At 42.4% G+C, this 27,795-nt stretch overlaps 1 protein-coding gene across 1 annotated transcript; it reads left to right on the plus strand.

The window, feature by feature from the left end:
* The first annotated feature begins 912 nt into the window (after window positions 1-912).
* Window positions 913-25,887, plus strand: Tmem192 (transmembrane protein 192). Its single transcript, XM_020182951.2, has 6 exons — window positions 913-1,045; window positions 9,256-9,402; window positions 15,060-15,324; window positions 17,713-17,847; window positions 21,859-21,961; window positions 25,344-25,887. Exons 1-6 carry the CDS (start codon window positions 1,019-1,021, stop codon window positions 25,471-25,473), a joined length of 807 nt encoding a protein of 268 aa, XP_020038540.2. The 5' UTR covers window positions 913-1,018; the 3' UTR covers window positions 25,474-25,887.
* Window positions 25,888-27,795: the final 1,908 nt, after the last annotated feature.

Genomic DNA, 27,795 nt, shown 5'->3' on the forward strand with positions numbered 1-27,795 from the left:
AATGGCTCAAGCAGTAGAGCACCTGCCCAGCAAGCGTGAGACCCTGAGTTCAAACCCCAGTGCCACTAAATTATAATAATAAAACAAAATAAAAATTTTTTTAACAAAGGGCTGGTGGAGTGGCTCAAGATATAGACCCGAGTTCAAACCCCCATATGAGAGGGAAAAAAGTGTGTGAATACACACACAATTGTGGCTCATGGCATATTAACTAATAAATCAATGTGAAAGGTAAGGGATTTCATTGTACTAATCTTTCAACATTTCTTTAGGTTTGACAAATTTCAAAATAAAATGTTGAGGGGAAATGTATGTCCACACGGCTCTTGAGAAATAATTCACAGAATCTCAGGACTGAGACTTTAAGATTTCATGGAGTCTTACACAATTTTTTTTGAGGCAGGATGTCATTATTGCCCAGGCTGGCCAAGGGGGGCTCTGCCTCCCGAGTTAGGGGCCAACAGATTGGGTACAGGCTGTCTCAAAAAAAAGAAAGAAAGAAACAAAGAAAAGAAAAGAAAAGGAAAAAGAAACCAAAGCCCTAAAAGTTAGGAACTGCTTTGTTTTCGGTTGGTGAAATCTGTCCTGGGGCAGCAGGATTTCATCGCTGGTTCTACAGTAAATAAAAGCTACGCAGGTCAGGAAAAAGTTAATGCTTTAAACACAAGTGGGTGGCGGCCGAGACTGGTTCAACTGCTGGACGAGCACCGCATCCTGCAGCGCCCAAGCCTGTCGCCAAGTGCAGAGCAGATGGCCGCCGCGAGACTCCCCACGCACCAGCCCGCCGGGCCGGCTGCGGCCCAAGGCCCGAGTCTCCAGGACGAGGCACGCCCCTCCCACCGCCCCGGCCAATAGGCAGTGAGGAGGCGTGGCCTGGGCGGCCGGGGGCGGGGCGGGGGCCGGAGTGGGTGTGTCCGGGGCGGGGGCCGGCGGGTCTCAGAGGTGGCGACTTTCGTGGGCTCGCGGCGCTCCGGCGCAGGTGGAGAGGTCAGGCTGGCGGGGACTCCAGCGCCCGGCAATGGCGGCGGGGAGCAGGATGGAGGACGTGAGTGCGCGGAGGCAGCGGGCGGCTGTCTCCGCAGTCCCTTCTTTCTGTGCCGGAGCACTCGGGGGTTGGGGAAGCCACCCCGAGCCGCCGCGGCCGGAGGGGGCGCCGCCCGTGCGCAGGGTTGTGGGAGAGGACCCGGCGGCCGCGGGGCCCGCCGCTCGCCCACTTTGGGCGCGTTTTCCAGCGTGGAGGTCGGGGTTGGGGGTTCCAGGCCGGCGCCAGCCCACGTGCCGCGCGCGTCTTTGGTCCCGGAACTGGAGCCTCACGTGACGCGGGCCCCGCCCCAGAGCCCTTCCTCCAGGTCCGGGCGCGCGCGGCCGCGGACTCGGCCCCGAAGTCCCGCGGGCCCCCGTCCCTCATCCGGGGCCTCCTGCAGAGGTGTGCGGGGCGGCGGACCTGCGCTGGCTGCGGTGCTCCCCAGCGGCCCTGCTGTCATCGCCCAGGAACCCAGATTGGAGCGCGTCCGTGTCTTGTGTTGTTTTGAAGCATGCTAGGAATGAGGGCGTTTTCAGTCCTCCTTGGATCCACATTAGAGTACTGAGAAACCCAGCGCCCCAGTTTACACTGTCGACAGCACAGGATGATAGCATCACTACAGAAATCTTAATGTCTTCGCTTACCTCTTTTAAGACAATTTTAGAGCAAGTCTTGTGCTGAAAATTAACTGGGTTTCTCACTGGCACGTAAGAAATTTCTTGACCCTTGAGAAGTGCAAAGGTCACAGTCACCTTAAAAAGCAAGCTCCAGCACTACAAGAGTTTAGATTTTGATGAAAAATATTGACCATAGTTGCCAGGCACTGGTGGCTCATGCCTGTAATCCTGGCTACTTAGGAGACAGAGATCAGGAGGTCCGAGGTTCAAAGCCAGCCCTGGGCAAATAGTGCTGGAGACCCTATCTGGGAAAAAACCCAACACAAAAAAGGACTAGTGGAATGGCTCAAGCGGTAAGAGCACCTGCCTAGCAAATGTGAGGCTCTGAGTTCAAATGCCAGTGCCAAAAAAAAAAAATAGTGACTGTAATTTTATTTTTCTTTTTTGGGTGCTGGGGATCCAATCCAGGGCCTCGGGTGTCCCAGGCAAATGCGCTACCACTGAGCTAACTCCCAGCTCTTGATTTGTGAGACAAATCTTATGTAGCTCAGACTGGTCTTGGAACTCACGATGTAACCCAGCCTGGCCTGGTTCTATCCTCCAGCCTCTGTTCTGGAGTGTTGGGATTGCAGCTGTGAGTGACCACATCCAGTTAAGTAATCTTGATGAAGTAAATAATTTCTAATCATAAGACTAAAAATTCTTAATTTTTTTCAATGGAGAAAATGGAAAACTAATTAATTGTAATACCTCAAAGTATATTTGAGCCTTGTATATATTTAAAGAAAAACCTGCTGTTTCTGAATTTTTAAGAATGTGATTCATGGGGCTGGGGCTTGACTCAAGTGGTAGAACCAAGTGTGAGGCCAAGAATTCAAACCCCAGTACCGCCAAAAAAAAAAATAGAAGAAGAATGTGATTCATGAACTGGCAAATTATGGAATAAAATACCAGGGAAGAAAATGAGAGCCTTGTAAAAGCACATGTAATAAGTGTTTCTTAGTTAGTGCTGAGCTATCCCCAGAGTGCTTAGGTCTGTAGCTTTTAGTTTTAGGCGTACAATCCTAGAAATCTCTTTCGTCACACAGTAATGCTTCACCAGCAGTTACATAGCTAAGTTACAATAGATCTGAGTAAGATGCCTGCTTTTTCTAAATTTTTTAAGTTGATAATTGTATTTTATTCTCATTTTTTTTTTTTTTTTGTGGTACTGGGATTTGAACGCAGGGCTTCACATTTCCTAGACTGGCACTCAGACACTTGAGCCAATCTGCCAGCCCTGTTCTTGCTTTTTGAAGAGTTGATTTCTTTTTTTATTATTATTATAATTACAAATTTTCTATTAGGATATATTCATTACACAGGGGGGATTCGTAGTGACATTTCCAGTTAGACTTATAGTGTACATTATTTACATTGCCCCCATCATCTCTCCCTCTCAGCTCCCTCCCCACCCCACTTAAAGCACTCACAAGAGGTTTTGTAGTTCCATTTCATATAGGTATGTGAAGTCCATCAACCACACACCATCACCCCAGTCTCCTTCCTTCACCCTACCCCTCCCACCAGCACCCCAGTTTTACAGTCCTGATCTTTGCCATTAATAGCTAAGTTGTTTTATGCAGCCATGAAGAAGAACGAAATGTTATCATTAGCTGGTAAATGGATGGAATTGGAAAACATCATTCTGAGTGAGGTTAGCCTGGCCCAAAAGACCAAAAATCGTGTGTTCTCCCTCATATGAGGACATTAGATCAAGGGCAAACACAACAAGGGGATTGGACTTTGAGCACATGATAAAAGCGAGAGCACACAAGGGAGGGGTGAGGATAGGTAAGACACCTAAAAAACTAGCTAGCATTTGTTGTCCTTAACGCAGAGAAACTAAAGCAGATACCTTAAAAGCAACTGAGGCCAACAGGAGAAGGGGACCAGGAACTAGAGAAAAGGTTAGATCAAAAAGAATTAACCTAGAGAAGGTAGCACACATGCACAGGAAATTAATGTGAGTCAACTCCCTGTATAGCTATCCTTATCTCAACTAGCAAAAACACTTGTTCCTTCCTATTATTGCTTATACTCTCTCTTCAACAAAATTAGAGATAAGAGCAAAATACTTTCTGCCGGTTATCGAGGGGGTGTGGGGGAGAGGGAGGGGGCAGAGAGGGTGGTAAGGGAGGGGGTGGGGGCAGGGGGAGAAATGACCCAAGCGTTGTGTGCACATATGAATAATAAAACAATAAAAAAAAAGGAAAAAAAATAGCTAAGTTGTTCAAAGGGTTGTCTCAATGCATGCCCACTGTGGGTGAGCTTTACCTTGGTCCATTCAGTCCCCTCAAACATTGTCCCTTACCCTTTTACCTCCCACCCCCCCACCTTTCAGTAGTTTTCAGTACACATCCTCATATCCTCTACTTTCACATCTTATGTTTTGTGATATTACTGATGATCTAACATTTTCTTTTCCTTTCCCTCCTTCCCTGAGTCCCACAAAGTAGTTCCACTGTTACAAACATGTTCTACATCTGGGTTTGTATATGATCATGCTTGTCTTGTGTATATGTCTATCTTTGGATCTGTCTTCTACGTATGAGAGAAAACACATGTCTTTTTGTCTTTCTGATCCTGACTAACTTCACTTAACATGATGTCCTCCAATTGCATCCATTTACCTTCAAACGCCATGTCATTATTTCTTGTGGCTGAGTAATACTCCATTGTGAATATATACCGTAATTTCATGATCCATTCATCAGTTGTAGGGCACCTGGGTTGTTTCCAGAGCTTGGCTATTGTGAATAGTGCTGCGATGAACATTGGTGTACAGATGTCTCTACTGTATCCTGTCTTACGTTCTTTTGGGTAGATGCCCTGGAGTGCTATCACTGGATCAGATGGCAGTTCTGCTCTAGTTTTTTGAGGAATCTCCATACTGTTTTCCATAGTGGTTGTACTATATTTTGCATTGCCACTAGCAATGTATAAGGGTTCCTGTTTCCCCACATCCTCACCAGAATTTGTTGTTGTTAGATTATGGCCATTCTAACTGGGGTGAGATGGAATCTAAGTGTTGTTTTGATTTGCATCTCTTTTATAGCCAGGGAAGTTGAACACTTGATGTATTTACTGGCCATTTGTACCTTGAAGAGTTGGTTTCTGGCATTCATGGTAAAGCTGAGATTATGGGCTGTGGGATAGGCTCAGACACTTAAATGAGCTAAGAGTCAAAGACTGTAAGTTAGGGTTCATTGTTTGCAGTAAACTAGTGGCAGATTGTAAAGCCAGGATTTATTTAAAAGGATACAAGGTGAATGAACATCACGGCCCCTAAAGAGACCCAAACAAGGGGAGCTGTTCCTCAGATCAGAGGAAGGTGAAGAATATTAAAAGAGATTCCCACTAAGGCTTAATGCAGACATAGACAGTAGGTCCCCAAAGGAAACAGTTACTGTCACAAAAGAAGAGATAAGAGATAGTATGTAGTAACAATTCAGTTATTAATAGTGGAAGTGAAGAAATCATTTGGGGGCTGGAGGTGTAGCTCAGAGGAAGGCACTTACCTCACATGCTTTTAGGTCCTGGGTTTTATCCTCAACACTGCAAAAAAGAAAAAAATAGCAGGCTTACAAGAAGACAGGAAAATAATGACCTATAATTAGTCAACTGACATAGTTAGAAATGACACCAGCTAGAAATAGCAAGCAAAGACAAAGTAAAGCTGTTTCTATATGTTCAAAAGCTTAAACAGACATCGAAGATATAAAGTAGACCCAGCTTCAACTTACAAAGGTGAAAACTACGTCAGATGAAGAGACTGGGAACGCATCACAGAGAAGGTGGTGTCTTGTTATGACAAGCATTTGACAGGTGGGAAGGAAGAAATAGAGGCTGTGTAGAGATTGAAAAGGTTTCCTGACAATTTCCAGAGTTGAGAGACAGCCTATGGATCAGAAAAAAATCTGCCAGTTATTCATCTGATAGGTGTTGGTATCCAGAACATATGAAGAACTCAAAAAAATTAAGCACCAAAAACCCAAATAATCTAATCAATAAATGAGCAAACTGATAAATTGATAATGTGCTATATATACACAATGGAGTGTTACTCAGCCATACAAAGAAAATTATGTCATTTGCACGAAAATTGAGATAATCACATACTCAGAAAGACAAATATTACATGTTTTCTCTTATATATGAAAACTAGATTGAAAAAAAGACATGAAAAAAGAAGGGGGACTATCAGGGAAGAAGAAGGAGAGCAGCAGGAGAGGGAGAAGAGCAGGTAACAGTACAAATATGATCAAAGTATATTACATCATTACATGCATATATGAAAATGTCATAAGGAAGCCCATTATTTTATACGATTAATATACTCTAATTTAGAATTTAAAGAGTTTCCTGATAGAAAGGAACAATGAGCAGTCAGCATCAGGAGGAAAAGAAATGGTGAGAGACAATTTATTTTGGTTTTGGTGGTACTGGTGTTTGAACTTAGGACCGCAAACTTACTAGGCAGGCACTCTACCACTTGAGCCAGTCCATCAGCCCTTTTTTGTGTCAGGGTCTTGCCCTGACTGGCTTCAAACCACAATCCTCCCGATCTCTAGTAAGAACCACTGCCACCTAGTCAAGAGATGATTCCCGAAAAGCAGTTGGGGAACAGATCATACAACACGGCCAGACTAAGAACATGGACTTTGTCCTGAGGAGAGGGGGCAGGCACTGAAGGGTTTTGTGAGGATGTTGACAGCTGTGAGAGAGGTTGCCAAGGCCAGGATGCTGGAAGGTACCAGCAGAATTCCAAGAGAAATGCTGAGGGCCTGGACTAAGACATGGAGAGGAGAGGAAAGGCCAGGCTCTGAGTTAGAATAGCAAGACTTTATGGAGTGCAAGGGCGGACGAGTCGGATGTGGTGATGTGCGCCTGTAGCTCCAGAACTTGGGAGGCTGACCCAGAAGGGTTGTGAGTTCAAGGCTCTCCTGTCCCAAAAAAAAAAAAGTTGATAGAGATAAAAGTGGCTGATGTATATTGAGTGCACACTCTGCCAGGCAGTGTTTTGACCACTTAAGTCTTCCCAAGCAAGCTATGAGACAGGTGGCTATTAATTACATCCTTTTTAAGTGTCCTTTTTAAGACAGGCAAACCAATGCACCGAGAACTGAAGTAACTTGCCTGCAGCCTGTGAGCAGTAGAACTTGCCTTTGAATCAGGCAGTTTGCCGTAGAGCCTGCTGTTAACCAAGCTCTTACTGCCTGTGGTCAGGGTTGACTCTCCCTTCTGTGTCCTGATAGTCTCTCCTGATCGACCCAGGTCTTTGTTGATGCCATGACTGATTTAGGGAACCCTGCAAAGGCAGGTTTGGAACATTGATTTGTTCATGCTGAGTGTGCTTGTTGAATGAGACTGAGACATAAGAGGTGGGGGCTAGTGGGTTTAATGAGGTCAAGAGGGGAAGGCAGATAAGTAGGAAGGCCATTATGGGATGTTGTGACAGAAATGGTGAACCCAGAATGCTTTGGAAGACAAGGAGAGGCGGCATGGTACAGATCCAGCTGGCCAGGGGACTCCATGGTGGAATTGCTGCCTTTGGGCCCAGGAGGATGCTCAGGCGTTAGTGAGGGAAGAACACTGAGGCCTGCCATCTGCTGACTGAGAAAGCTTGGAATCACTTCCTGGCATTTTAGCTAAGATAAAGCAGAGAAAGAGCTAGAGGCAGAGGGTGTTGAGGACAGAAGTGACCAGAACTGTGCCGTGAGTTGCACTGAATACAAGAGTGGCAGAGCAGAGACTGGGAATCTAGGAGCCCACCCAGACCTGGGCCATGCTGTGTTTATCTTGGTCATCTTAATGTCCAGCAGCTCTTCCTTACACTGTCCCTCTCTTCCTCTTCCAAAATAAAGAACTCTGCTTCTGTCCATGTGGATGTATTCTAGGCTCCATTCCTTCCTGGAAAGCTTCATTTGCATCTCACTCTAGTGCAACTGGCTAATCTGCATTCATTTGCTGACTTACTACTCCTTCTGTAGTGCTTCCTGCAGTTTGGCCCATTGTGTATTCCTGCCTTGTTTAGTGTGTCATGTTTTCATCCCTTAGCTCCCAATAAGAAAGTAATGTCTTTACATTCTTTTAGCTCAGCACAGTGACCCTCACATCACTGTTTTCAGCAAGGGTCTAAGATAGAGATTATGCGACCTTGTGGGGTTGGGGATCAAACCCACGGCTTCATACATGCTAGGCAAGTGTTCTGTTGCTGAGTGATATCCCCGGGCCTATTGTAGGTAGTTTTAATAAAGCATCTATCAACTTCTCAAAGTTCTGTAGAGTATCACAAACAATTTAAGAATTGCAGCTGCGGAGTGGAGGAACTTGGGGTTATGAGTCAGACTGTGAGGTAGCAGGTATGTGGGATGAATAAGTCCAGACATGGATGAGTGAGGGCTGGGGCTCACTGGTAGGGAGCTTGCTTAACAGTTGTGAAACCTTGGTTCAATCCCCAGCACTGGAAAAAAAGTAAATGAAAGGTAAAATAAAGTACAGCATGAAGACAGTAGATAATAAGATTGCTCTGTTTTTGGGATTCCTACTAAATGAGTAGATTTTAGCTGCACTTGCAGGTGATATATGTGTTAATTTGTTCCACTGTAGAATCTTTTCACTATCCCTCTATTAAAAAGAAAAAGAAAAAAGAGCAGGGCACTGGTGGCTTACACCTGTAATCCTAGTTACTCAGGCGGCAGAGATCAGGAGGATCAAAGCCAGCCCCAGTAAATCTTTCTTGAGACCCTATCTTGAAAAAACCCATCACAGAAAAGGGCTGGTGGAGTGGCTCAAGGTCTAAGCCCTGAGTTCAAACACCAGTACTGCCAAAAAAAAAAAAGATTTCCTCTAACCATTTTAATATTTGTTTTTGCCAAATTGTATAGAGTAGTTGCCTAGAGGACGGTGGTTTTTAAACTGGCTTTTGGTGGGGATGTACTCTCTTGCCTCTGACTTGTACAGTTTTGTTTTGTTCTGTTTCACGGTGCTGGCAATTGAACCAGGACCTCGCTTATGCTAGGGAAGTATTCCACAGCTGCCCTACATCCCAGTTACCTCCCAGACCCCTGTTTTGGTTCTTCGAGGCAAGGCTTGGTATGTAGCCCCAGCTGGACTGGAACTCAGGGTGTAGCCTGTGTTGGCCTCAAGCTTGCAATGCTCCTACTTTGGCCTCCCAAGTGCTAGAATTGCACTCATGTGCCATCATTCCCAGCTTGTTGGTTGACATGGTGTCTCACTTTTTGCCCAGGCTGGTTTTGAACTGTGCTTCTCCAGATCTCTGCCTCCCAAGTAGCTGGGATTATATGCATGTAAGCATGTACCCACTCTGCCCAGCTGCAGTGGGTTTTTTTGAGGAGGGGTAGGGCCTGCAGTCCATTTTGCTCTGGTTATTTTGAAGATGAGGTCTCACAAACTGTTTGCTCAGGCTATCCTCGAGCCACCATCCTCCTGATCTGAGCCTCCTAAAGAGCTAGGCACCAATGGTTTTGAAAGCTAATTTATAGTTAGTAATACTGTTTGTCTTGGAAGCATGAAAACGCAGTGACTGTGACTTCAGTTTTTGCACTTCAGAGTTCCCTGGACATCATACAGAGTATCGAAGATGATGCGCTTCTGGATGCCCGGCTTCTCCCACAGCCCTCTCTACAAACTCACTTTAGACCCAGATTCCATCCCCTTCCCACAGTCATCATGGCAAACATTCTCTTCTTCATACAGGTAAGTTGCCTGGACGAGGGGCGCCTACGAAGAGATGATGCCCCTGAAAATGTATCTGCTCTTCAGAGGGTGGGTGGGCTGTATCTACCATTAGCTGAAATGTACATGCTTTGTACTCAGACCTCTACTGCAGAGAATTTATCATAGATACGTTTGCACGCCATGAGGACATTGTTTAGTAGCAGTGTTGTCTGTCGTATTAAGAGACTAGAAACTACTTCCATCCAGAAGACATTTTCTGTCCCATCCATATAGAGGAACACTATGCAACGGTTAAAAGAAATGTGTTTATATGTATATAAACATAGACTAACCTTCATGATTGCACTGTGCAGTAAAACATAATCAGGTTTATAACACTGTGTATCATCTGTCCTGTGAGGTGTTTTTAAAATTGAAACGAGGCCTGGTGCATATACATGTGTTCAAGTATATAACAGAATATTCCCAGAGGCACTCACAGACCCTGTTAATGTTGGTTCCAGTGAAGTGGGAACTGAGGACATTGGTAAAAGTGGCACTAATAGCCGGGCACCAGTGGCTCACCCCTGTAATCCTAGCTACTCAGGAGGCAGAGATCAGGAGGATCGCAGTTTGAAGCCATCTCTGGGCAAAACGAAAGTGAGACCCTATCTTGAAAATACCCAACATAGAAAAGGGCTGGGAGCATGACTCAAATGAGAGTGCCTACCAGGAAGCATGAGGTCCTGAGTTCAAACCCCAGTACCATGGAAAAAGAAAGTGGCACTGATATATTTTGTTTACTTTTTTGCTATCATGTTTGTTTTTACCATGTGCATGTATGACTTCTTCAATTACATATACACAGTAGACCCATGGCATCCACGAGTTCAGGGTTTTGAGGAGACCTCCTTTGAGGAAAAACCACACATGCTCAGGATGGGATTCAGTGCTGTGCTGCAGATGCTTGATTCATTTTCCTCATAATGCCACCCAACTTCTGCTAAGGCCTTTCAACATATCTAGAGTTTTCCCTTTATCCCTTAAATTGAGCACATTCACTTTTACTTTGTTCTTCAGGCACCACTTGCTTTGGAGAAGTCAGATTTTCACAAAATTACAGACAGGGAAGCACTTAGCAGATCTCATAACAATTTAAACACAACTGATGGTAACACAGGACTGAGAGCTTCTCTGCACCACTGAGCTGTGGAATGGCCACACAGGAATTCAAAATTTTTGTTTTTGAAATTTCTTTTTATTTCTATTTATGTATTTATTTTGACTACACTTGGTCAGAACTGCGTGTGATATATCTATGAATAAAGTGGGATTGCTGAACATTGATAAAGGAATTTATCCGTGTACCCATCCTGAAGTAATAGCATTCAGCAGAGAAATCAAGCAGAACAGTGCATAAGGTGTCACCCCGTGTTCGGTTTTCTGTTTTTTTTTCAGAGCTGGGCTTGAACCTAGATCCTTGTCCTGCTAGGCAAGCGTGCTGCCACTGATCTACACCCCAGGCTCCCATGTTCATATGATGATCAAATTACAAATATCTGGGGGTTTTAAGAACGCTTGTTGTGGCTGGCGGTGTGGCTGAAGTAATAGATCCCTGGCCTAGCGAGTTTAAGGACCTGAGTTCAAATCCCAGTACTACCAATAAGTAAAGAAAAGAACACTTGTGAAAGGTCTTGTAGGTCTTGTTAGGGGTGGCACAGCTCAAAGTCTGTTAAATCATTTCCTGCATTTCTACTATGGCAGTGGAAAGTACTAGTGGTTAGCGTTGTTCTTTGCTGCAATGTGAATGGTCAAAGAGGGTCTGGTGCCTGCTGCTGGGTGAGTGTTTGGGGACAGTGGGGGAGGGGTCATTTGGCTCTGCTCCTCCAGCTCCTGACGGCAGGCCTGCCCTCCCATCTGTAGAGGCAGCCTGCTCCAGGGCATCTCCCAGGCACTCCTGCACTGGCATGCCCCTCATGGAGGCACACTGGGACACATTGAGGAGAGAAGTGACATCTGTTGTCCTTGTGGAAACCTCTAGTTGTGGCATAGGCACTGCCATGGCTTCCTGACCCCCAGGCCTCAGCTGAAACAATCCCTGCCTGGCACTAACGTGCAGACATGGCCTCCTGGCCCCTGAATGGTGGCCTCTTTTTCTGTTATATAATACAGTCTTTCTTTATATACAAAACACATACATCCATACACACATAGCATAAGAGCTGGGAATGTGCTCTGCTTAGCAAGCACAAAGCCTTGAGTTCAAACCCCAGTACCACCAAAACAAAAACAAAAACCTTTTTAATATTAAAGTGTATGCCTTTGATACTATATGATTGATTGTCTTAATTTTAGGACTGAGAAAATCTTAAGAAATGTTTCCAGGCACACATCTTATAAACCCAACTACATGGGAAGCTGGAGTTCAGGGACTAGGCAACATAGTAAGAGCCCATCTGTTAAAAAAAAAAAAAAAAAAGCCGGGTATGGTGGTACATGCCTGTAGTCTCAACACTCAGCTGGTGAAGTGGCTCAAATGGTAGAGCACCTGCTCAGTAAGGGTGAGGCCCTAGGTTCAAACCCTAATATTGCTTAAAAAAAAAAAGTGACTAAATTTTGGGCTGAGGATGTAGCTCAGTGGTAGAGCATTTGTCTAGCATGCACAAGGCCCTGGGTTCGATCCTCAGTGCTGCCAAAAAAAAAAAGAACAAAAAAACCCAACACTCAGGAGGCTGAGTAAAGGGGATTTTAAGTGTGAGGCCAGCCTGGGCTACATAGTGAGACCCTGCCTCAAAAAATCAAAGGGTTCCTGAGTGTAGATCAAGTGATAGAGTGCTTACCTAGCATGTGTGAGGTCCTGTATTCAATCCTCAGTACAAAAAAAAGAAAGAGAAAGATCAGTGTTTTTACGTGATACTTTCCATAAAAATGGATCAGTGGTCTAGTGCAAACCATTACATCATAGAGACTGTTAGCTTTTACACTTTCTTCATCATGGTACATGGATCTTGAACTGCATAGCAAATATTACAACTCTTGACAAATCACTTTGACAAACCATCTGCAGATATGATTTGCATAGATTCATTCTCTGCTGTTGGATGCTTAGCAATGAATGCTAATGATGGCTTTCTAAGTTCTTCTTTATGTCTCCCTCTGTGCCTTTTGCCAGATTCATACAAATATGTACAAAGAGACTGACACACAAAGGCACATCCCCCTCTTAAAAAAAAAATTGGCCAGTATTGTATTTCTTACTCAGTGCTGAGGTGTATCTGGGACCTTATGCTTGGTAGACCACTGAGCCACATCCCAGGCCCTGTTTTTATTAAACTCTACAGACTGTTTCTCAAATGTCCCTATGTGTCAGGCTCTACTGGCAGGCTTGTGATCACTGGGCTGTACCCCCAAAGGATTCTAACTCAGTAGAACTAGGGTAGACCAAAAATTTGCATTTCTGTTAGGCATTTTTTTTATTTTTGGTGATACTGGTATTTGAACTTTGGACCTTGCACTTGCTAGGCAGGCACTGTACCACTTGAGCCACTCCCCCAGCCCAAGAATTTGAGTTTCTTAGGAAGAAGCCAAACTCTGAGAACCACTGTCCTACATTTATTTCTTTTATTTTACTTATTTATTTTTTTGACAAGGCAAGTTGTTCTTTATTCAAAGTGGTACAAATGTAATAGAAATAAAATGAGCAAAAAAGAACCTGACCAGACACTTGTACAGCATATTCTCCTGGAATGTCCAATCATATCCTGCAACAGTGATTCAGCCCTCATTAGCCCACAGCTTCACTCACCTGCTTTCTTTTCTTTTTTTTTTTTATTTCTTTTATTCATATGTGCATACAATGTTTGAGTCATTTCTCCCCCCTTCCCCCAGCTCCCTCCCTCTCCCCCCCACACTTACTTCTTTTAATCTTAACATATCATGGACATCTAACCAAACCAATATACAGAGATATAGTTAATTAATAGTTAACCATTATTTTTAATATATATTATTTATTTATAGTTAGTTATTATAGTTAATATACCAAGCCAATACTCAGAGATATATTATATATATAATTTCATAGGTGTATAATACTCAATACCATGAGTGAGTGTATTTTTTTTTTTTGTGGTACTGGAGTTTGAACTCAGAGCCTCACATTTTATAGGTTCTACCACTTGAGCCACTCCATCAACCCTTTTTTTGTGTTGGGTATTTTTTTTTTTTTTTTGGAAGACCTGAGGTTTGAACTCAGGGCTTCCCATTCACAAAGCAGGTACTGTACTGGTTGAGCCACACCTCCAGTCCATTTTGCTCTGGTTATTTTGGAGATGGGAGTCTCCGAACTATTTGGTTAAACTGGCCTTGAACCGCAGTCCTCCCAGTCTCAGCCTCCCAAGTAGGTAGGATTACATGTGTGAGCCACAAGGGACCAGCTTACTGTGTTGAGTATTTTTGAGATGGGATCTCGATTTCATTTTGCCTGGGTCAGCCTCCAACCTCCATCCTCCTTTTCTCTGCCTTCTGAACAGGTGTGAGTCACCAACACCCAGCAGTGAGTGTATCTTAATGTATTCAAGTATTTCACTATGTGTATGTGTGTTTTGGTTTTTGTTGGTGCTTTTTTGTTTGTTTGTTTTAGACATGGTCTCCTTGTAGTCCAGGAGGGCCTCAAATTCATGGTCCTCCTGCCTCTGCCTCTTGAAAGCTGGGGTTATAGACATGCCACACATCTGGCTTCACCTATTCCATGAATAGATACATATACATAGGCAGTTTTCAGTTTTTTGCAAATATAGGGAATACTAAATTATATCCATATGTACTAGATATTTGTGCTTTTACTTTTTGGGATAGAGCTCTTAGAATAGAACTTCTGGCTGAAGATTCTTCTTTTATTTCCCAAAAGCAATTCCCAGTCCAGTGTGAAAATGTGAAAGTATGTTTGCCTGCATTCTGGCTACAGTCATTTCAGTTTTTATCAGTCTAACTGGATACTTAAATTCTTATTTTCCTAAAACTTTTTCTTTTTTTTGAAATAGTCTCTGGGTAGCCCAAACTTGCCTCAAACTTGAGATCTTCCTGCCTTAGCCTCCTGCGTGCTGGGATTATAGGTGTACACCACCACTCCCAGATATCTAAACTTTTTTAAAACCATAATTTTATTATTTACCTTTGAAAAACTCTTTTTAATGAAGAGGTAGGCAAGAATTGGTTAATATCAACTAGTCATCTCTTTTAGATGGGATTTGGGGTAATTTTTATCTTGTAATTTTTGTCTAGCAAATTTTCTGCATTTTTTGTTTTTTGAGATAGTGTCTCAGTATATAGCCCAGGCTACCTTGAATGTCAGTCCTCCTGCCTCAGCTTCCTTAGCGCTGGAATTACAGGTGTGCCTCAGCATGCCTGACTGCTAAAAATTTTATAATCTGTTAAAAGTTCTGTAACAGGGCTGGGGTTGTAGCTCAAGTGGTGGAGCATCTGCCTAGCAAGTGTGAGACTCTGAGTTCAAACTCCAGTATTTAAAAAAAAAGAAGAGGAAGTAGAAGGAAAGTTTTATAACAATGGCAAAAAGATGTGCCTAAACTCATGTACTAAAATAGGCTGGCACAATCATGGGCAGAAAGGTCTTATTGGGGGTGGTTATTTCCTAATTCCATAGGTTGAATATTAATCTCTCCTCTCTGCTCCTACAGGTTGTCTTTGTTACTTTAGCATTTTTAACAGGTGTGCTCTGTACATTGGATAATCCAAATGATGACAAGTGCCCAGGAAATTACACAAACCCACTGAAAGTTCAGACGGTCATAATCCTTGGAAAAGTTGTTCTGTGGATTCTACATTTACTCCTCGAGCGCTACATCCAGCATCACCACAGCAAGGCAAGAAACCGAGGCTACCACCGGATATACCGATCCACAAGGCATCTCAAAAGTCTCACCGTAATGATCCACTCCACGGGTAAGCCTTGTCTCTCAGCTCCTCTGTGGCTTGAGTGGCAGGAAGAACATGTGAGGCCAGGCATGGCATTCTGTGTCTGTAATCCAGCACGTGGGAGCCAGACAGGAGGATTCAGGAAGATCCTGTGTCAAATTCCACAAAGGAAGGAAGGAGGGAGGTGGGAAGTAGGGTTGATTTTATAATCACATACATTCTTATGTTCTTGTTTTTTGTGAGAGTGATGTGTGTTGTGGCTACTGTCTTAGAGCTTTTTCTTATATAAAGAGGCTTAATTTTCATTTGAAATGTGTATTTGTTATGGACATGATGTCAGTGTGCTTTTGTTAACAGTCTTTTCAGCTCAAGGAAATAGCAATGGTATTACAAACTGGGCACCTGTAATCCTATCTAGTCAGGTGGTAGAGATCAGGAGGATTATGGTTTGAAGCCATCCTGGGCAAATAGCTGGAGAGACCCTGTCTCTAAAATATCCAACACAAAACAGAGTAGAGCACCTGCCCTGCAAGCGTGAGACCCTGAGTTCAAACTCTAGTACTGCCAAAAAAATAATAAAGAAAGGAAATGGTGTTGCTATTTGATATTTCTTAGGATAAGAAGAGGTTTTTTTTTTTTCTTTTTTTATCTAAAGCTTAGTGTTTCTCTTGAAGTAGGAGATAGTGATGATAAGTTCTAGGAACGAGAACTGTTACCTAACAAGAAAGGAAAAAAAAAATGATCACAAGAAAACCCATATGTCTTGGTGGAGTGGCTCAAGCAGTAAGAGTTGCTGGCCAAGCAAACACAAGGCTATGAGTTCAAGACCCAGTGCCGCCAAAAAAAAAAAAAAAATCACGAGAAAGGAGATACGTTGTCCAGAATGGAAACCTTGGGAAACCTCCTACCCTAATTTATGAGGTCCAGAGCAGGAGATGCACGCAAAGCCTGCAGTGCATGAGCTGCTTTTCTTTGTTGCTGCAGGCATGGCCACAGCTCCGTGGAATTAAACTGGACTTCTTTAGAGATTTTGGGCTTAGTGTCAGCTTCTGCCTTTTTAGAAGACCATTTTCAGTTTGAGTGTAGAGTAGATCTTTAAATATTCTGACTACAGATGAGAAATGCATTTTCCCCCAGAAAAACAACTCCACTGAGCTTACTTTTTGTTTTCTTCTGTGTTTTGTTCTGGTGTTATTCTTAATGGGCAGCCTACAAGCTCATCCATTTAGTGGAGCTGGCCGCCAGTGGCTCACACCTATAATCTAGCTACTTGGGAGGATTAAGTTTTGAGGCCAGACCAAGCAAATAGTTCATGAGACCCCCCCATCTCCAAAATAACTAGAGTTAAACGGACTGGAAGTGTGACTTTGTGCTTATCTTTTGTATCAAGAAATAGAAGCAGAACTACTAAGCATTGTTTTCCTAATAACATATTTAGATAAACATGTTAAATGAGTTTAAGGAAATTCTGAGATAAGATTCTGTAGGATTTACTTCTGCCCCTAAACTTTGACTTTCTTCACATTTTTAAAAGGGTAAAGTGATTTGGGTGTCATGCCTATAATCGTTGCTACTTGAGAGATTGAGATGGGAGGATCAACAAAACAAAAAACCCTTGGATGAAAGCTGAGAGAGATAGTACATACCTGTAATCCCAGCTCTCAAGAGACTAAGGCGGGAGGATAGAAAGTGCAAGGCCACCCTGGTCTACCCTGTCTCATGAAACACCCACAACAACAGTCAAACAAACAAAAAAACCTACAGAAATCAAGATCCTCCCAGGGCTCCATCCCACAGGACTCCTCCACTTGATCCTGACTGTGAGCCCTGGCCTTCTGGGTTTCTGATAACTGACTCTAAATCCTGGTTTCCCATGACCCTCTTCAAGGTTCCATAATTTGTTAGAGTGGCCACAGAAGTCAGGCAAACACTCTGTCAACAGGTTTATTACAAAAGATATAATCCAGAACACAGAGGAAGGTCTTTAGGGTGGGTCTGTAAGGAGCCCAAGAGCAGAGGCTTCTGTCTTGTAGAGTTTGAATACACCACCCTCCTGGCAACCTGAAAGTTCTAGAGTTTATAGAATTAGACCAGCCCTGTCCTAAGGCTAGGTGGAGGGTCCCAGCTAAGTTATCTCATTAGCATAAACTGAGATATGACCCAAAAGGGCTTGTTGTAAAAACAAAACACAATTCTATCACTTAGGAAATCCCCAGAGTTTCAGGAACTCTGTACAAAACCAAATTATAACCACAGGTGCTGGGAGCAGTCTTGTCAGCTCAATGCCTCAATGCCTCAGGAAACTACAAGGGCTTGGGGACCTCTGAGTCAGAAACCAGACAAGGACCAAGGTTATATTGGAGGAGCCCAAATACACATTTCTCATTTCACTCAGCATTTCACGTTTCTTTGCAGGCAATGCCATACTTCTCCTGGTGTTGTGCATACAGCATTCTTTCCCAGACTTCAGCACTGTGTACCTTGTCCTCATTCTGGCCACCCTGGTCCTGGAACTGATCTGTTTCCTGGCCTGGCTGCTCCCGTATGCAGGTGAGAATTACCGCTGACTTAAGGCCTTGCCCTGCTTCCCTTCCTCTCAGTTTGACAGGGAGTCCATTACTTTAGCGACCAGTAAGTTTTCCTGTTTAGCTGAGAACCTGTTCAGCACCTGTATCTTTCATTGTTGACCAGATTTGTCTAATTTCAAACCATCAGGAAAATAAAACCACTGCCAGGGATTCCCTTTTCTGTGTGTCTTAAATAAATTCGATCAACTAAAGTGAAGCCTTTTAACAAAAATAAACAAAAAACCTCACAAATTTTGCTTCCCCAAAAGCAACTGAAATGTAAATTCAGCATTTAAATTAAAAACAAAACCAGGCATGGTCGTGCACACCTGTAATCATAGCACTCTAGAGGCTTGAAGCAAGAGGATTGCAAGTTTGAGGCCAGACTGGGCTACTCATTGGGACCCTATTAGTAAACCAATAATAATTAAATTAAATGAAACAAACCCATTTTTAAAAATACAAAATAAGTAAATATCAAAACTAGACACAAAATTGCATTTAGCTCTCTATTTCTGAAATGTACCAGTAGTAAAATTAAGCAGGCTTTAGATACATTAAAAGCAAAACAGTATTGGAGGACCCTTTAACAGAAACAGTTTAACTGGGCATGGTGCTACACTTTTGTAATCCTAGCACATGGGAGACAAAAACAGAAGGATTGTGAGTTTGAGGCCAGACTAGGCTATTTAACAAATTCCAGGCCAACCTGTGTTACCTGATGTGAGACCCTGCTTCAAAAGAGAAAAAAGAAATTGATGCATCTAGATTTCACTCTTGCTCCAGTATTAACAGGCAGTCACATCTCTCTATTGATAGCAGCTAACTTATAGGCATTGAACTGACAAGTTGTTTTGTGACAGAAGCCCATTTTGAAAAAATGATTTCTCTATCAAGGAAGAAGTCATGTGGGCCTGAGGGAAAGGCATTTAAAACAGGAATGGAGTGACTGGTTTGTAAATATGAGGTAACTTTCTCTATGGATGAGGAGGATCCTGGGGTTTGAACTCAGGGCCTCACTTACTGGATAGAAGCTCTACCACTTAAGCTACATCTCTAGCCTTGAGGTCACATTCTTAATGAGTTTATAAGTTGATCTGTATTTATCAGCTAGCTATTAGCCCAGTTAAGTATAAGATTATATTTGTACCTTACCCTTAAAAAAGAAAAAAATATGGGGAATACCTAGTTAACTTTTACAGAACAGAAGGAGACCCTAGCTTTTAAACTAAGAGTATTTTTCAGCTTTAAGAAGCAGCTCAGTTAGGTCAGTGACCTGTTTCGTGAGTGCATGTTGATCATTCCTGTTGACTGAGATAATTTCTGTTCTATGATGTCTGTTCAGTGCTGTAAATGGGGTCAGCAGGTTATGCTTGAGCATAGAATTGAACAGCCTGTTAATTAGCTAATTGATTAACTTATTTTTGTGGCACCAGGACCTCTTACATGCTTTGCAAGCACTCCATCCCTGAGCTACACTGCAGCCCCACAGGCAGACTTTTTGTAATGGATTCTAGGCTGTCATAGGGGAGATTGAGAGAGTGACTTCTAGGGACATGCTGCTTTGACCAGTATGTCATAGAAAATTTAAGGTTGGTTCCCTGACATGTGTACTTGTCTGTCGATACGATACGGTTTGATGTACTAATTCTAACCTAAACTTGGCTAATTTATTTGCATTGTAGGAGGTAGTTTATCTCTAAAAAAGAAAAGGGCATCTTCTCACTGAACATTGATTTTTTGGCTTACCATGCAAAGGACTTCTGAAAGATTCTTGTTCTTTCCGAAAACTGCATGCATCCAATTTATTTTCAAAACTACAAAGATGAATCTGAAAGGTGGATATTTTTATTTTGTCATATTATGGGTACAGTTTTTATTTCTGACTGAGTTTTTACTTTATAACTATTTGCTTGTTCCTTCTTCCCCAGTTCAAGAACCTTCTGTGTCTAAGAGATGAAATGTTCCAAAAGCTGAGCACTGGTGGTTGATTGCAATCCTAGCTACTCAGGGGGCACAAATCAGGAGGATAGTGGTTCAAAGCCAGCTCCGGAAAATAGTTCTTGAGACCCTATGTCAAATACCCAATATAAAACAGGGCTGGCAGAGTGGCTTAAGTGGTAGAGTGCCTGCCTTGCAAGCATTTAGCCCTGAGTTCAAATCCCATTATCACCAAAAAGAAAGAGATGAACATGTTCCAAGTTTCTTCATTTATTTAGACATTATAAACTAGGTGTGGTAGCCTACCCTATAATCCCACCACTCAGGAATCTGAGCATAATCATGAGTTTGAGATCAGCCTGACTACATAGTGAGGTCCTGTCTAGAGAGAGAACATTGGGCCCAGTGGCTCATGCCTGTAATCCTGGCTATTCAGGAGGATCAAAGTTGGAGGCTGGCCCAGAGAGAAAAACCCATGTCAACCAACAAAATCTGACTGTGAAAAGAGAGAGATGGGCTGAGAGAGAGAGGGAGGGAGGAAGGAAGGGAGGGAGGATTTCTAGGGTGGGACACCATTTTAGGAAAATAAGATTTTAGAAGAATAAGATATGAACACATAAACAACTGCATGTTGGGCACAATTGGCCACTCTGTCCTTAAAATACATACTGTGTTCTCTTGGCTTCCTATCTGCCTCTCTGGCTGCCCTGTTTTATCCTCCTTGGCTGAATGTTTTCCCAGACCTATCAGCAATGAAGCCTCATGGTCTCTGTTTTCTCTAGCCTAACAGCTGCAGGACCCCATGCTTTGTGCCCAGTTCCATTTGAAGTCTTAAAGTACTTCTTATTTCTGACTTTCCTGGTCACTAGATGAAAGTCAGGGACTTCTGTGTATTTCCACACTTTGTTCTGTTGCACTGTACTGCCTACTTCTTTCCTGGTCCTTTCTGGGAACGCTCTGCAAATCCCCTAATCTCTTTACCTTACTCTTTATCTCTAAACTTAAGCTCTTCAGCCTAGCTTTCAGCTGAGGTTCACATAGGATTCATCAGAATCATATATGGAAGCTGGCAGTTTCCCCTAAAGGGAGCACAGGGTTTCCCTGTGGTCAGCCTTTAGTATTAGGTATATATCCAAGTGATCTGGAGTCATAGGTCTACACAGAAACATGAGCATACGTATTCAAGGCAGTGTTATTCATAATGGCCAAAAAATAGACACAACTTAAATGTTGTTAGGGTAAAGTGATAAAGAAATGGACAAAATGCATTCTACCCGCACGAGGGAATATTACCCTTTCACAGAAAGGAGTACATACATGGAACGAGTGTGCACATAGATCCTGTAACTTGAAACTTACCTGACGTGGAAGAAGCCTCTCACAAGTAGTGTCAGTGGCAGGAACTTTGAGGTCTTGAGACCTAGATTAGAAGCCTAGCTAAAAGGCTTCACTTTACTTGTTTGTGTATAAAATCAGAGTAAAACAGCACCTGCTCATGGGCTGGTTGTGAGAACTGAATGAGGTCATTCAACTGAAATAGTCAAGCCAGGCACTGGTGGTGCACGCCTGTAGTACTAACTACTTGGGAGGCAGAGATCAGGAAATCATGGTTTGAAGCCAGCCAGAGGAAGTAATTCTCAACACCCTTTCTCCAAAAAACCCAGCACAAAACAGCACTGGCAGAATGGCTCAGGAGGAAGAACTTACCTACCAAATGTGAAGCCCTGAGTTCAAACCCCAATACTACCAAAAAAAAAAAAATTAAATAGTCAAGCTGTGTCTCCTGTGTTGCAGGCACAATAAATTCCAGCTGCTATTATTATTATCTGTCTAGTGACAATAACCTCGGTACCCCCCGGGTTTGGTACTGGTGTACCAACTTTGAAATGCCTGAAGTATACCTATGAACACACCTGTTTATTCACTTCATGAAGCAATTTCCTGCCTATTAATTTATTTGAAAGGAGCAGCCAATGAATGTAATTTGAATAAATAAAAATGGGAATTTGTCCAGAATTAAATAATCTGACTAATAATGACTTTATTATTTTAGTGAAAATTGGAAGGTTTAATAGAGCCAAACCACAGCCAGATGTACTTGAAGAAGAAAAGCTCTATGCTTACCCCAGCAGTATTACCTCAGAGACTGGATTCAGGTAAGGTTTAGGTGGGGAATAAATTAGACTGGAGAAAGAGAATTAACATTTTTTCCTGTCAGGTGTGGTGGTCCACACTTGTTATCCCATCTACTTCAGAGGCTGAGAAAAGAGGATCGCAAGTTCACGTTGACTTAACAAGCCTTTGTCCCAAAGTAGATCTTTTTTAAAAGGGCTGGGAATGTAGTTCAGTGGTAGAGCACTTGCCTATCATGAACAAGTTTTGGGTTCAATCCCCAGTACTACCAAAAAAAAAAAATCAGGATATGAGTTCAAAGCCATCCTGGACTCCATAGTGAAACCTGTCTCAAAAGAAGTAGAAAGACTGAGACCCAGCCCAAGTCGTAGAGCACCTGCCTAGCAAGTGCGATGCTGAGTTCAAACCCCGTACAACCAAAAAAAGTCTGTACGTGAAATATGATAGTAGACCCCTACATGGCTTAACTGTGGATAATGTTTAGTTAGTGATAATGTAGATTCTAAATAGTGATTTTTTTAAACCCAGAATTGTAATATATTAATTACTGGATTGAAAAAATACAAGAAAGGGGACATGAGTGTGTATATGTGTGAAGTTGAGGAAAATCACAACAAAACCAACTAAATCTAAGTATCTTGTAGGAAGTCTGGAGGATAGCTAATAAAGTTTGGGGGGAAAAAAGAATGTAATCTTGTTCGTTATAAATGTGGAGATAAATACAGAAGAAACAACTTTAAAAAGTGTTGAAAGTGAGAATTAAGTGGTTATATGTCAGCTCTCCAGACATGGCTCTTTTTGTTGCAGGGTTTTGTTTTGTTTTTGGCGGTACTGAGGTTTGAACTCATGGCCTGGCGAATGCTAGGCAGGTGCTCACCACTTGAATTACATCCCCCAGTCCAAGAGTTAAGTGGTTATAAAGAAAGAAATTGACCCCATAAGTAAGTTGATGACTCCCAAACCCGTATCTCCAACTGTGAATTTGCTCTGGGGCTCATATTTCTGTCTTACTGCTCATTATCCATCAGCATCACCCCTTGGATATCTAAGGTAGGTGCCTCAAACTTAACACATACAGTATGGGGCCTTCTCCCTACCCAATCTATCCATTCCCCTACTTCTGTAAGTGGCATCACCATTCAACAGGTTGCTCAAGCCAAAAAATGAGTCTCATCCTTGACTCCTTCACCACACCCTCATCCAGTCAGTAATCCATCAGCAAATCCATTGAGTCTTTCTCCCAAATATCTACAGTGCTGCTCACCGCTTCCACTGTCATAAACATCTCTTTCCAGGGTATGCAAGAGTCTCCTTACTCACCTCCCCACTCCCATGTCTACCTAGGACAGTGACCTCTACTTTGCCAAATACCATATGACTGACTCTTAGTCTTGTACTTCCCTCTCTGGCGGTGGGTCTAGGAAGGTCTTGGCTTTTTGTTGAAATACTTTCTTACTGGGCTCTGGTACAATGCTGTCATGACTTAGTTGTCATCTACCTCCTTTTGGTTTTGCTCTTCTTCCCTTTTCAGATTCCTCAAGGTAGCTGTGCCTAAAGCTTAGGCCGTGATCTCTTTTCGTCGTTATGTGGATCATGTCTGCATTTGGGTCTAGGATATAAGGCAAGGGTGTAGGAAGGTGAATATGGTGAAAAATATTATGTACATATGTATGAAAATGGAAAAATGAGACCTTTTGAAACTATTCCAGGAATGTGGGGAGAGGGATAAAGGAGAATGATGGAGGGAGTGAATTCAACTATGATGTATTGTAAGAACATTAGTAAATGTTACAATGTACCCCCAGTATAACAATAATAAAAACAAAAATAAATAAACACTGGATCTAAGTAATATGGAACACTGTTTAGTTCTTAATACTATCTAAACCAAGCTGGGCATGGTGGTACACACCTGCAATCCCAGTACTAGGGAGGCTGAGGCATGAGGATCTAAGGTTGGAGGCCAGCCTGAGCCACATAGCTAGACCCTGTCTCAAAAAAAATTAATAAATACATAAAGCCAATTAAGATCTTTAAATTAAAAAAAATACCATCTGAGGTTATTACAGGTGTGGTTTCATATCTGTAATCCCAGCTATGCAAAAGGTGTAAGTAGGATGATCATGGTCCAAGGCCAGCCCGGGCAAAACACACAAGACTATTAGAAAAATAACAAGCAAAAGGGGCTGGTGGTATGGCAAGTCAGAATTGGATGGTAATTGATATGGGACTCACATGGAAGCATGTTGTTTAGGGACCTCATAAATTGATGCAGTGCTGATACTAGTTTAAAAATATAACCCAAAACCCTTCATAAAGCAGTGTTTTTTCAGTGAGTAGCCTAACTTGGGGGAAAGAAGATAGGGTGGGGTGTTTTGCCCGTGTTAAGTGCTAAATTTTTGCTATATTGAATCTAAGGCTAGAGAGTTTAGGTAACTTCCTAAGGTCATGAAGCCTGTGGAGTGGCAGAGTCAGGAATGGGGTTTAGACTTTTTTTCCCAGAGCTTAAGGCCGTCCCCACATTGATCATCAGTGTGAACCTTTGCTGTTCACATGGTACATAATTGTGTGCATAGTACTGCCATTATTCCCAATCCTAAAACTAGTGAAAGGAAACTCAAACACTTGAGGGCCATTACTTACCAGCAGTTGTGTGAGGAGTTATGTCTGTTTTTTATTTTATACCCTTCTGTGCTGTTTTTACTTTGTGCGACATGCAAAAAGAAAAAAAAAAGCCACGAATCTACAGAAATGTTTCTCATGGTTAAAGTTGTCTGTTTTAATCCTAAATTATCAATTAATTAGGGAGCAAAGTTTGTCTTGTCTCTTCAAATGCCATTTATTTATTTATGTATTTATTTTTGGTGGTGCTGGAGGTTGAACTCAGGGCCTCATGCTTGCTAGGCAGGCGCTCTACCACTGGAGCCACTCCACCAGCCCTGTTTTATTTTGGGTATTTTCAAGATAGTGTCTCAAACTATATGCCCTGGCTGGCTTCAAACCATGATCTTCTTGATCTCTGACTCCTCGGTAAATAGGATTACAGGTGCCCAGCTTTCAGATGTCATTAAATCAATCACTTAGATTCATGAGTGGTCATACGCTAACAAATTAGGACGCTTCTTAAATAAAGTGATAATGGCCTTGTTTAAGTTTTTAAGTCATGAAAGTTTTTAAAGTTTCAAATTGAAATGTATAAAATAGGTGTTCTTTAAGAGTAAAAGTCAATCTGGGTGCTCTTGGCTCATGCTATAATCCTAGCCATTTGTGAGGTTGAGATCAGGAGGATTGAGATTCAAGGCCAGCCCAGGCAAATAGTTCACAAGACCCTATCTCCCAGATAACCAGAGCAAAATAGACGTATTGGTGACTACCTGTGACCTGTTCCTATCTTGATTTGTGCAGGTCTATTTCAAGCCTGGAAGAAATTGTTGAAAAGCAAGGAGACATAATAGTGTATCTGAAGCGACACAACGCCCTGTTGAGTAAGAGGTTGCTGGCGCTCACCTGCTCTGACCTAGGCTCACACGCGTGAGCACAGCTCCTGAGTTCAGAGTGACTTCAGACTAACTGATCGCCTGCCGAGCTGCCCCAGGGACATGCAGCCTTTGCTGAGTAGCCTTTTGTGTCAGGGGGCCTGAACTTGATTCTCAATCTGTGTGGCTCTTCAGAAGGTGGGGCTTGTGGATCACTGGAAAAGCTTTGTAGAAGCCTTGAGGCTTCATAGATGACTTGAGGAGAATGTCTGTTTTGTACATTTTTAAATAATTTAACTCTTGGGTTTTCCTAGGATCAAAAGTACGGTTTAAGAACCCTGTAATAATTTGGCTCTTTGTGAAAAAAATATAATAATAATTTGGCTCTCTGTAACGGAAGTCTCACATGACCATCTATTTTAAATAGGGTTTTAAACAAATAAATTCCACTATTAAACGGATGAGAAAAATCATTTTTGCTTGTGGTTAATGTTTCTGCACAGCCTTAAGGGGCATGTCATATGCTCGTGTGGTACTGTATGAAGCTGAGGCCATAGAGCTTTTTATCCCCTTCAGTGTGGGGCTTGATCCAGGGTCCCGCCATGACAGCTTTGTAGAGTTCCTCACTGTAGGACCAAGATCTCACCAAGGAGTCACTGTGCAAACTCTGCAGTGTTCTGTTCTTCAGAAATGAGATAGGAAGATCACCAGAACCAATACGATTGATGCCTGTGATACTGCTAGCATATTCCATTGTCAAAAGCTGGAAACTTCAGAAAAGAACTTACACCTTTCTCTTTATTTTGCCCTTCAAGAAGTCGCCATGTGGCAGTGGCTCAAGTGGCAGAGTGCTGCCTAGCAAGCATGAGGCCCTGGGTTCAAACCTCAGCAACGCCAAAAAAAAAAAAAAAAGCAACACACTGCCAGGGCCAGAGGCTCATGTCTGTAATCCTAACTACTTGGGAGCCTGAGATGGAGAGAATGGTGGTTCAAAGCCAGACTGGGCAAAAAGCAAGATCCTATTTCCAAAATAACCAGAGCTAAATGGGCTAGAGGCGTGGCTCAAGTGGTAGAGACCCTGCCTCTCAAGCTTGAAACCCTGAGTTCAAACCCCAGTACTACCAAAAAAAAAAGGGGGGGGGGAAGAGGTGTAAAAAAAAAGTTGCCATATATTTCTGCATTGATTACACCTTCATAGAATCAATAAGCTTATTTGTAGAAATGGAAACTTTGTGGCTTAAAATCTGTCTAAATATTTTAAAAGATTCTTGTCTTAGTATTGGAATATACTTGTAAGAATAAAATGTTATATATCAATTTATATAGCAATATTAAACATGTAATTTTTGTGTGTCTGTGTATGGTTGGGGACCAAACCCAGGGCCTTGCTGGGCAATTGCTCTACCATTGAGCTGCCTCCTCAGCCAGAATATACCTCATACTTTCTGTTTTGGTTTGGTTTTGGGTTTTAAGACAGGCCAGGCTGGATTCAAACTCTGGATTCTCCAGCCTCAGCCTCCTGAGTGCTGGATTATAGGCATGTACCACCAACCCTGCCGTATCTTATTCTTGAGATAAAAATGAAGTATTTTTATGAGTAGAAGGCATTATTTCTCCATTTTCTCTGGAGTGCCCTTTTAATTTATCAGTTTTCTGTCAGCACCTTTATCCTACCTTAGGCTTTTCCTTTGCTTAATATGAGGAGAGGGGATATTTGTGATTGATCATGCAGGCTGTAGTCCTGAGATGATAATCAAATTTGATTTAAAAAGCTGTACATAATTGTATAGGTCTTTATTGGATATAACTAGACAGGCAAGGGATGCATTCCTTTGATCACATCTGTGGTTTCTTATGGCTGTAGCTATTTAACACGGTAGAAACCAGATGTGGTGACAGGAGGATCTTAAGTTTCCAGGTCAGGGCTGCAAAGTGAAACCCCATTTCAAAAAAAAACAAATCATGAAAAAAGTTTAACTTCTATGCTTTGTACTCAATCAAATGGTAAATGAGATTAATTATGTCCTTTTTTACAGAAGGGGCTTTTTCTATTGGAAAAGAAAAGTATGTCCTTTACAAGCCTGTCCATGCCATATATGTCAAGCGATCTCACAGTCTAGGCAGAAGTGCTTTTATAAATCTCAAAAGCAGTAACCATCTGATAATGTAGAGGAAGCAATGAAAATATGACAATACCGAATCTTAAAATCTCAGAATATTCCCTATGTTTCCTAAGGAAAACTTTCATTTAACATAAAGAACCTAGCTCGAGTCCCCTATTCTCTATTCAGCCTGGGTTTTCATCTTCTCCAAAAGAACCTGTCCTTGTCAAGGTTACCAGTAACTTACTTCCGCATCCCCACATTTGACTCTGGGTTATT

This window comes from Castor canadensis, chromosome 14 (genome assembly GCF_047511655.1).
Source record: "Castor canadensis chromosome 14, mCasCan1.hap1v2, whole genome shotgun sequence".
Lineage (NCBI taxonomy): Eukaryota > Metazoa > Chordata > Mammalia > Rodentia > Castoridae > Castor > Castor canadensis.

Coding starts and splice junctions, on each gene's coding strand:
- Tmem192 (XM_020182951.2), top strand. CDS start 1,019: ATGGCGGCGGGGAGCAGGATGGAGGAC. Junction 1,046..9,255: donor CGGGGAGCAGGATGGAGGAC/GTGAGTGCGCGG, acceptor TTTGCACTTCAG/AGTTCCCTGGACATCATACA. Junction 15,325..17,712: donor CGTAATGATCCACTCCACGG/GTAAGCCTTGTC, acceptor GTTTCTTTGCAG/GCAATGCCATACTTCTCCTG.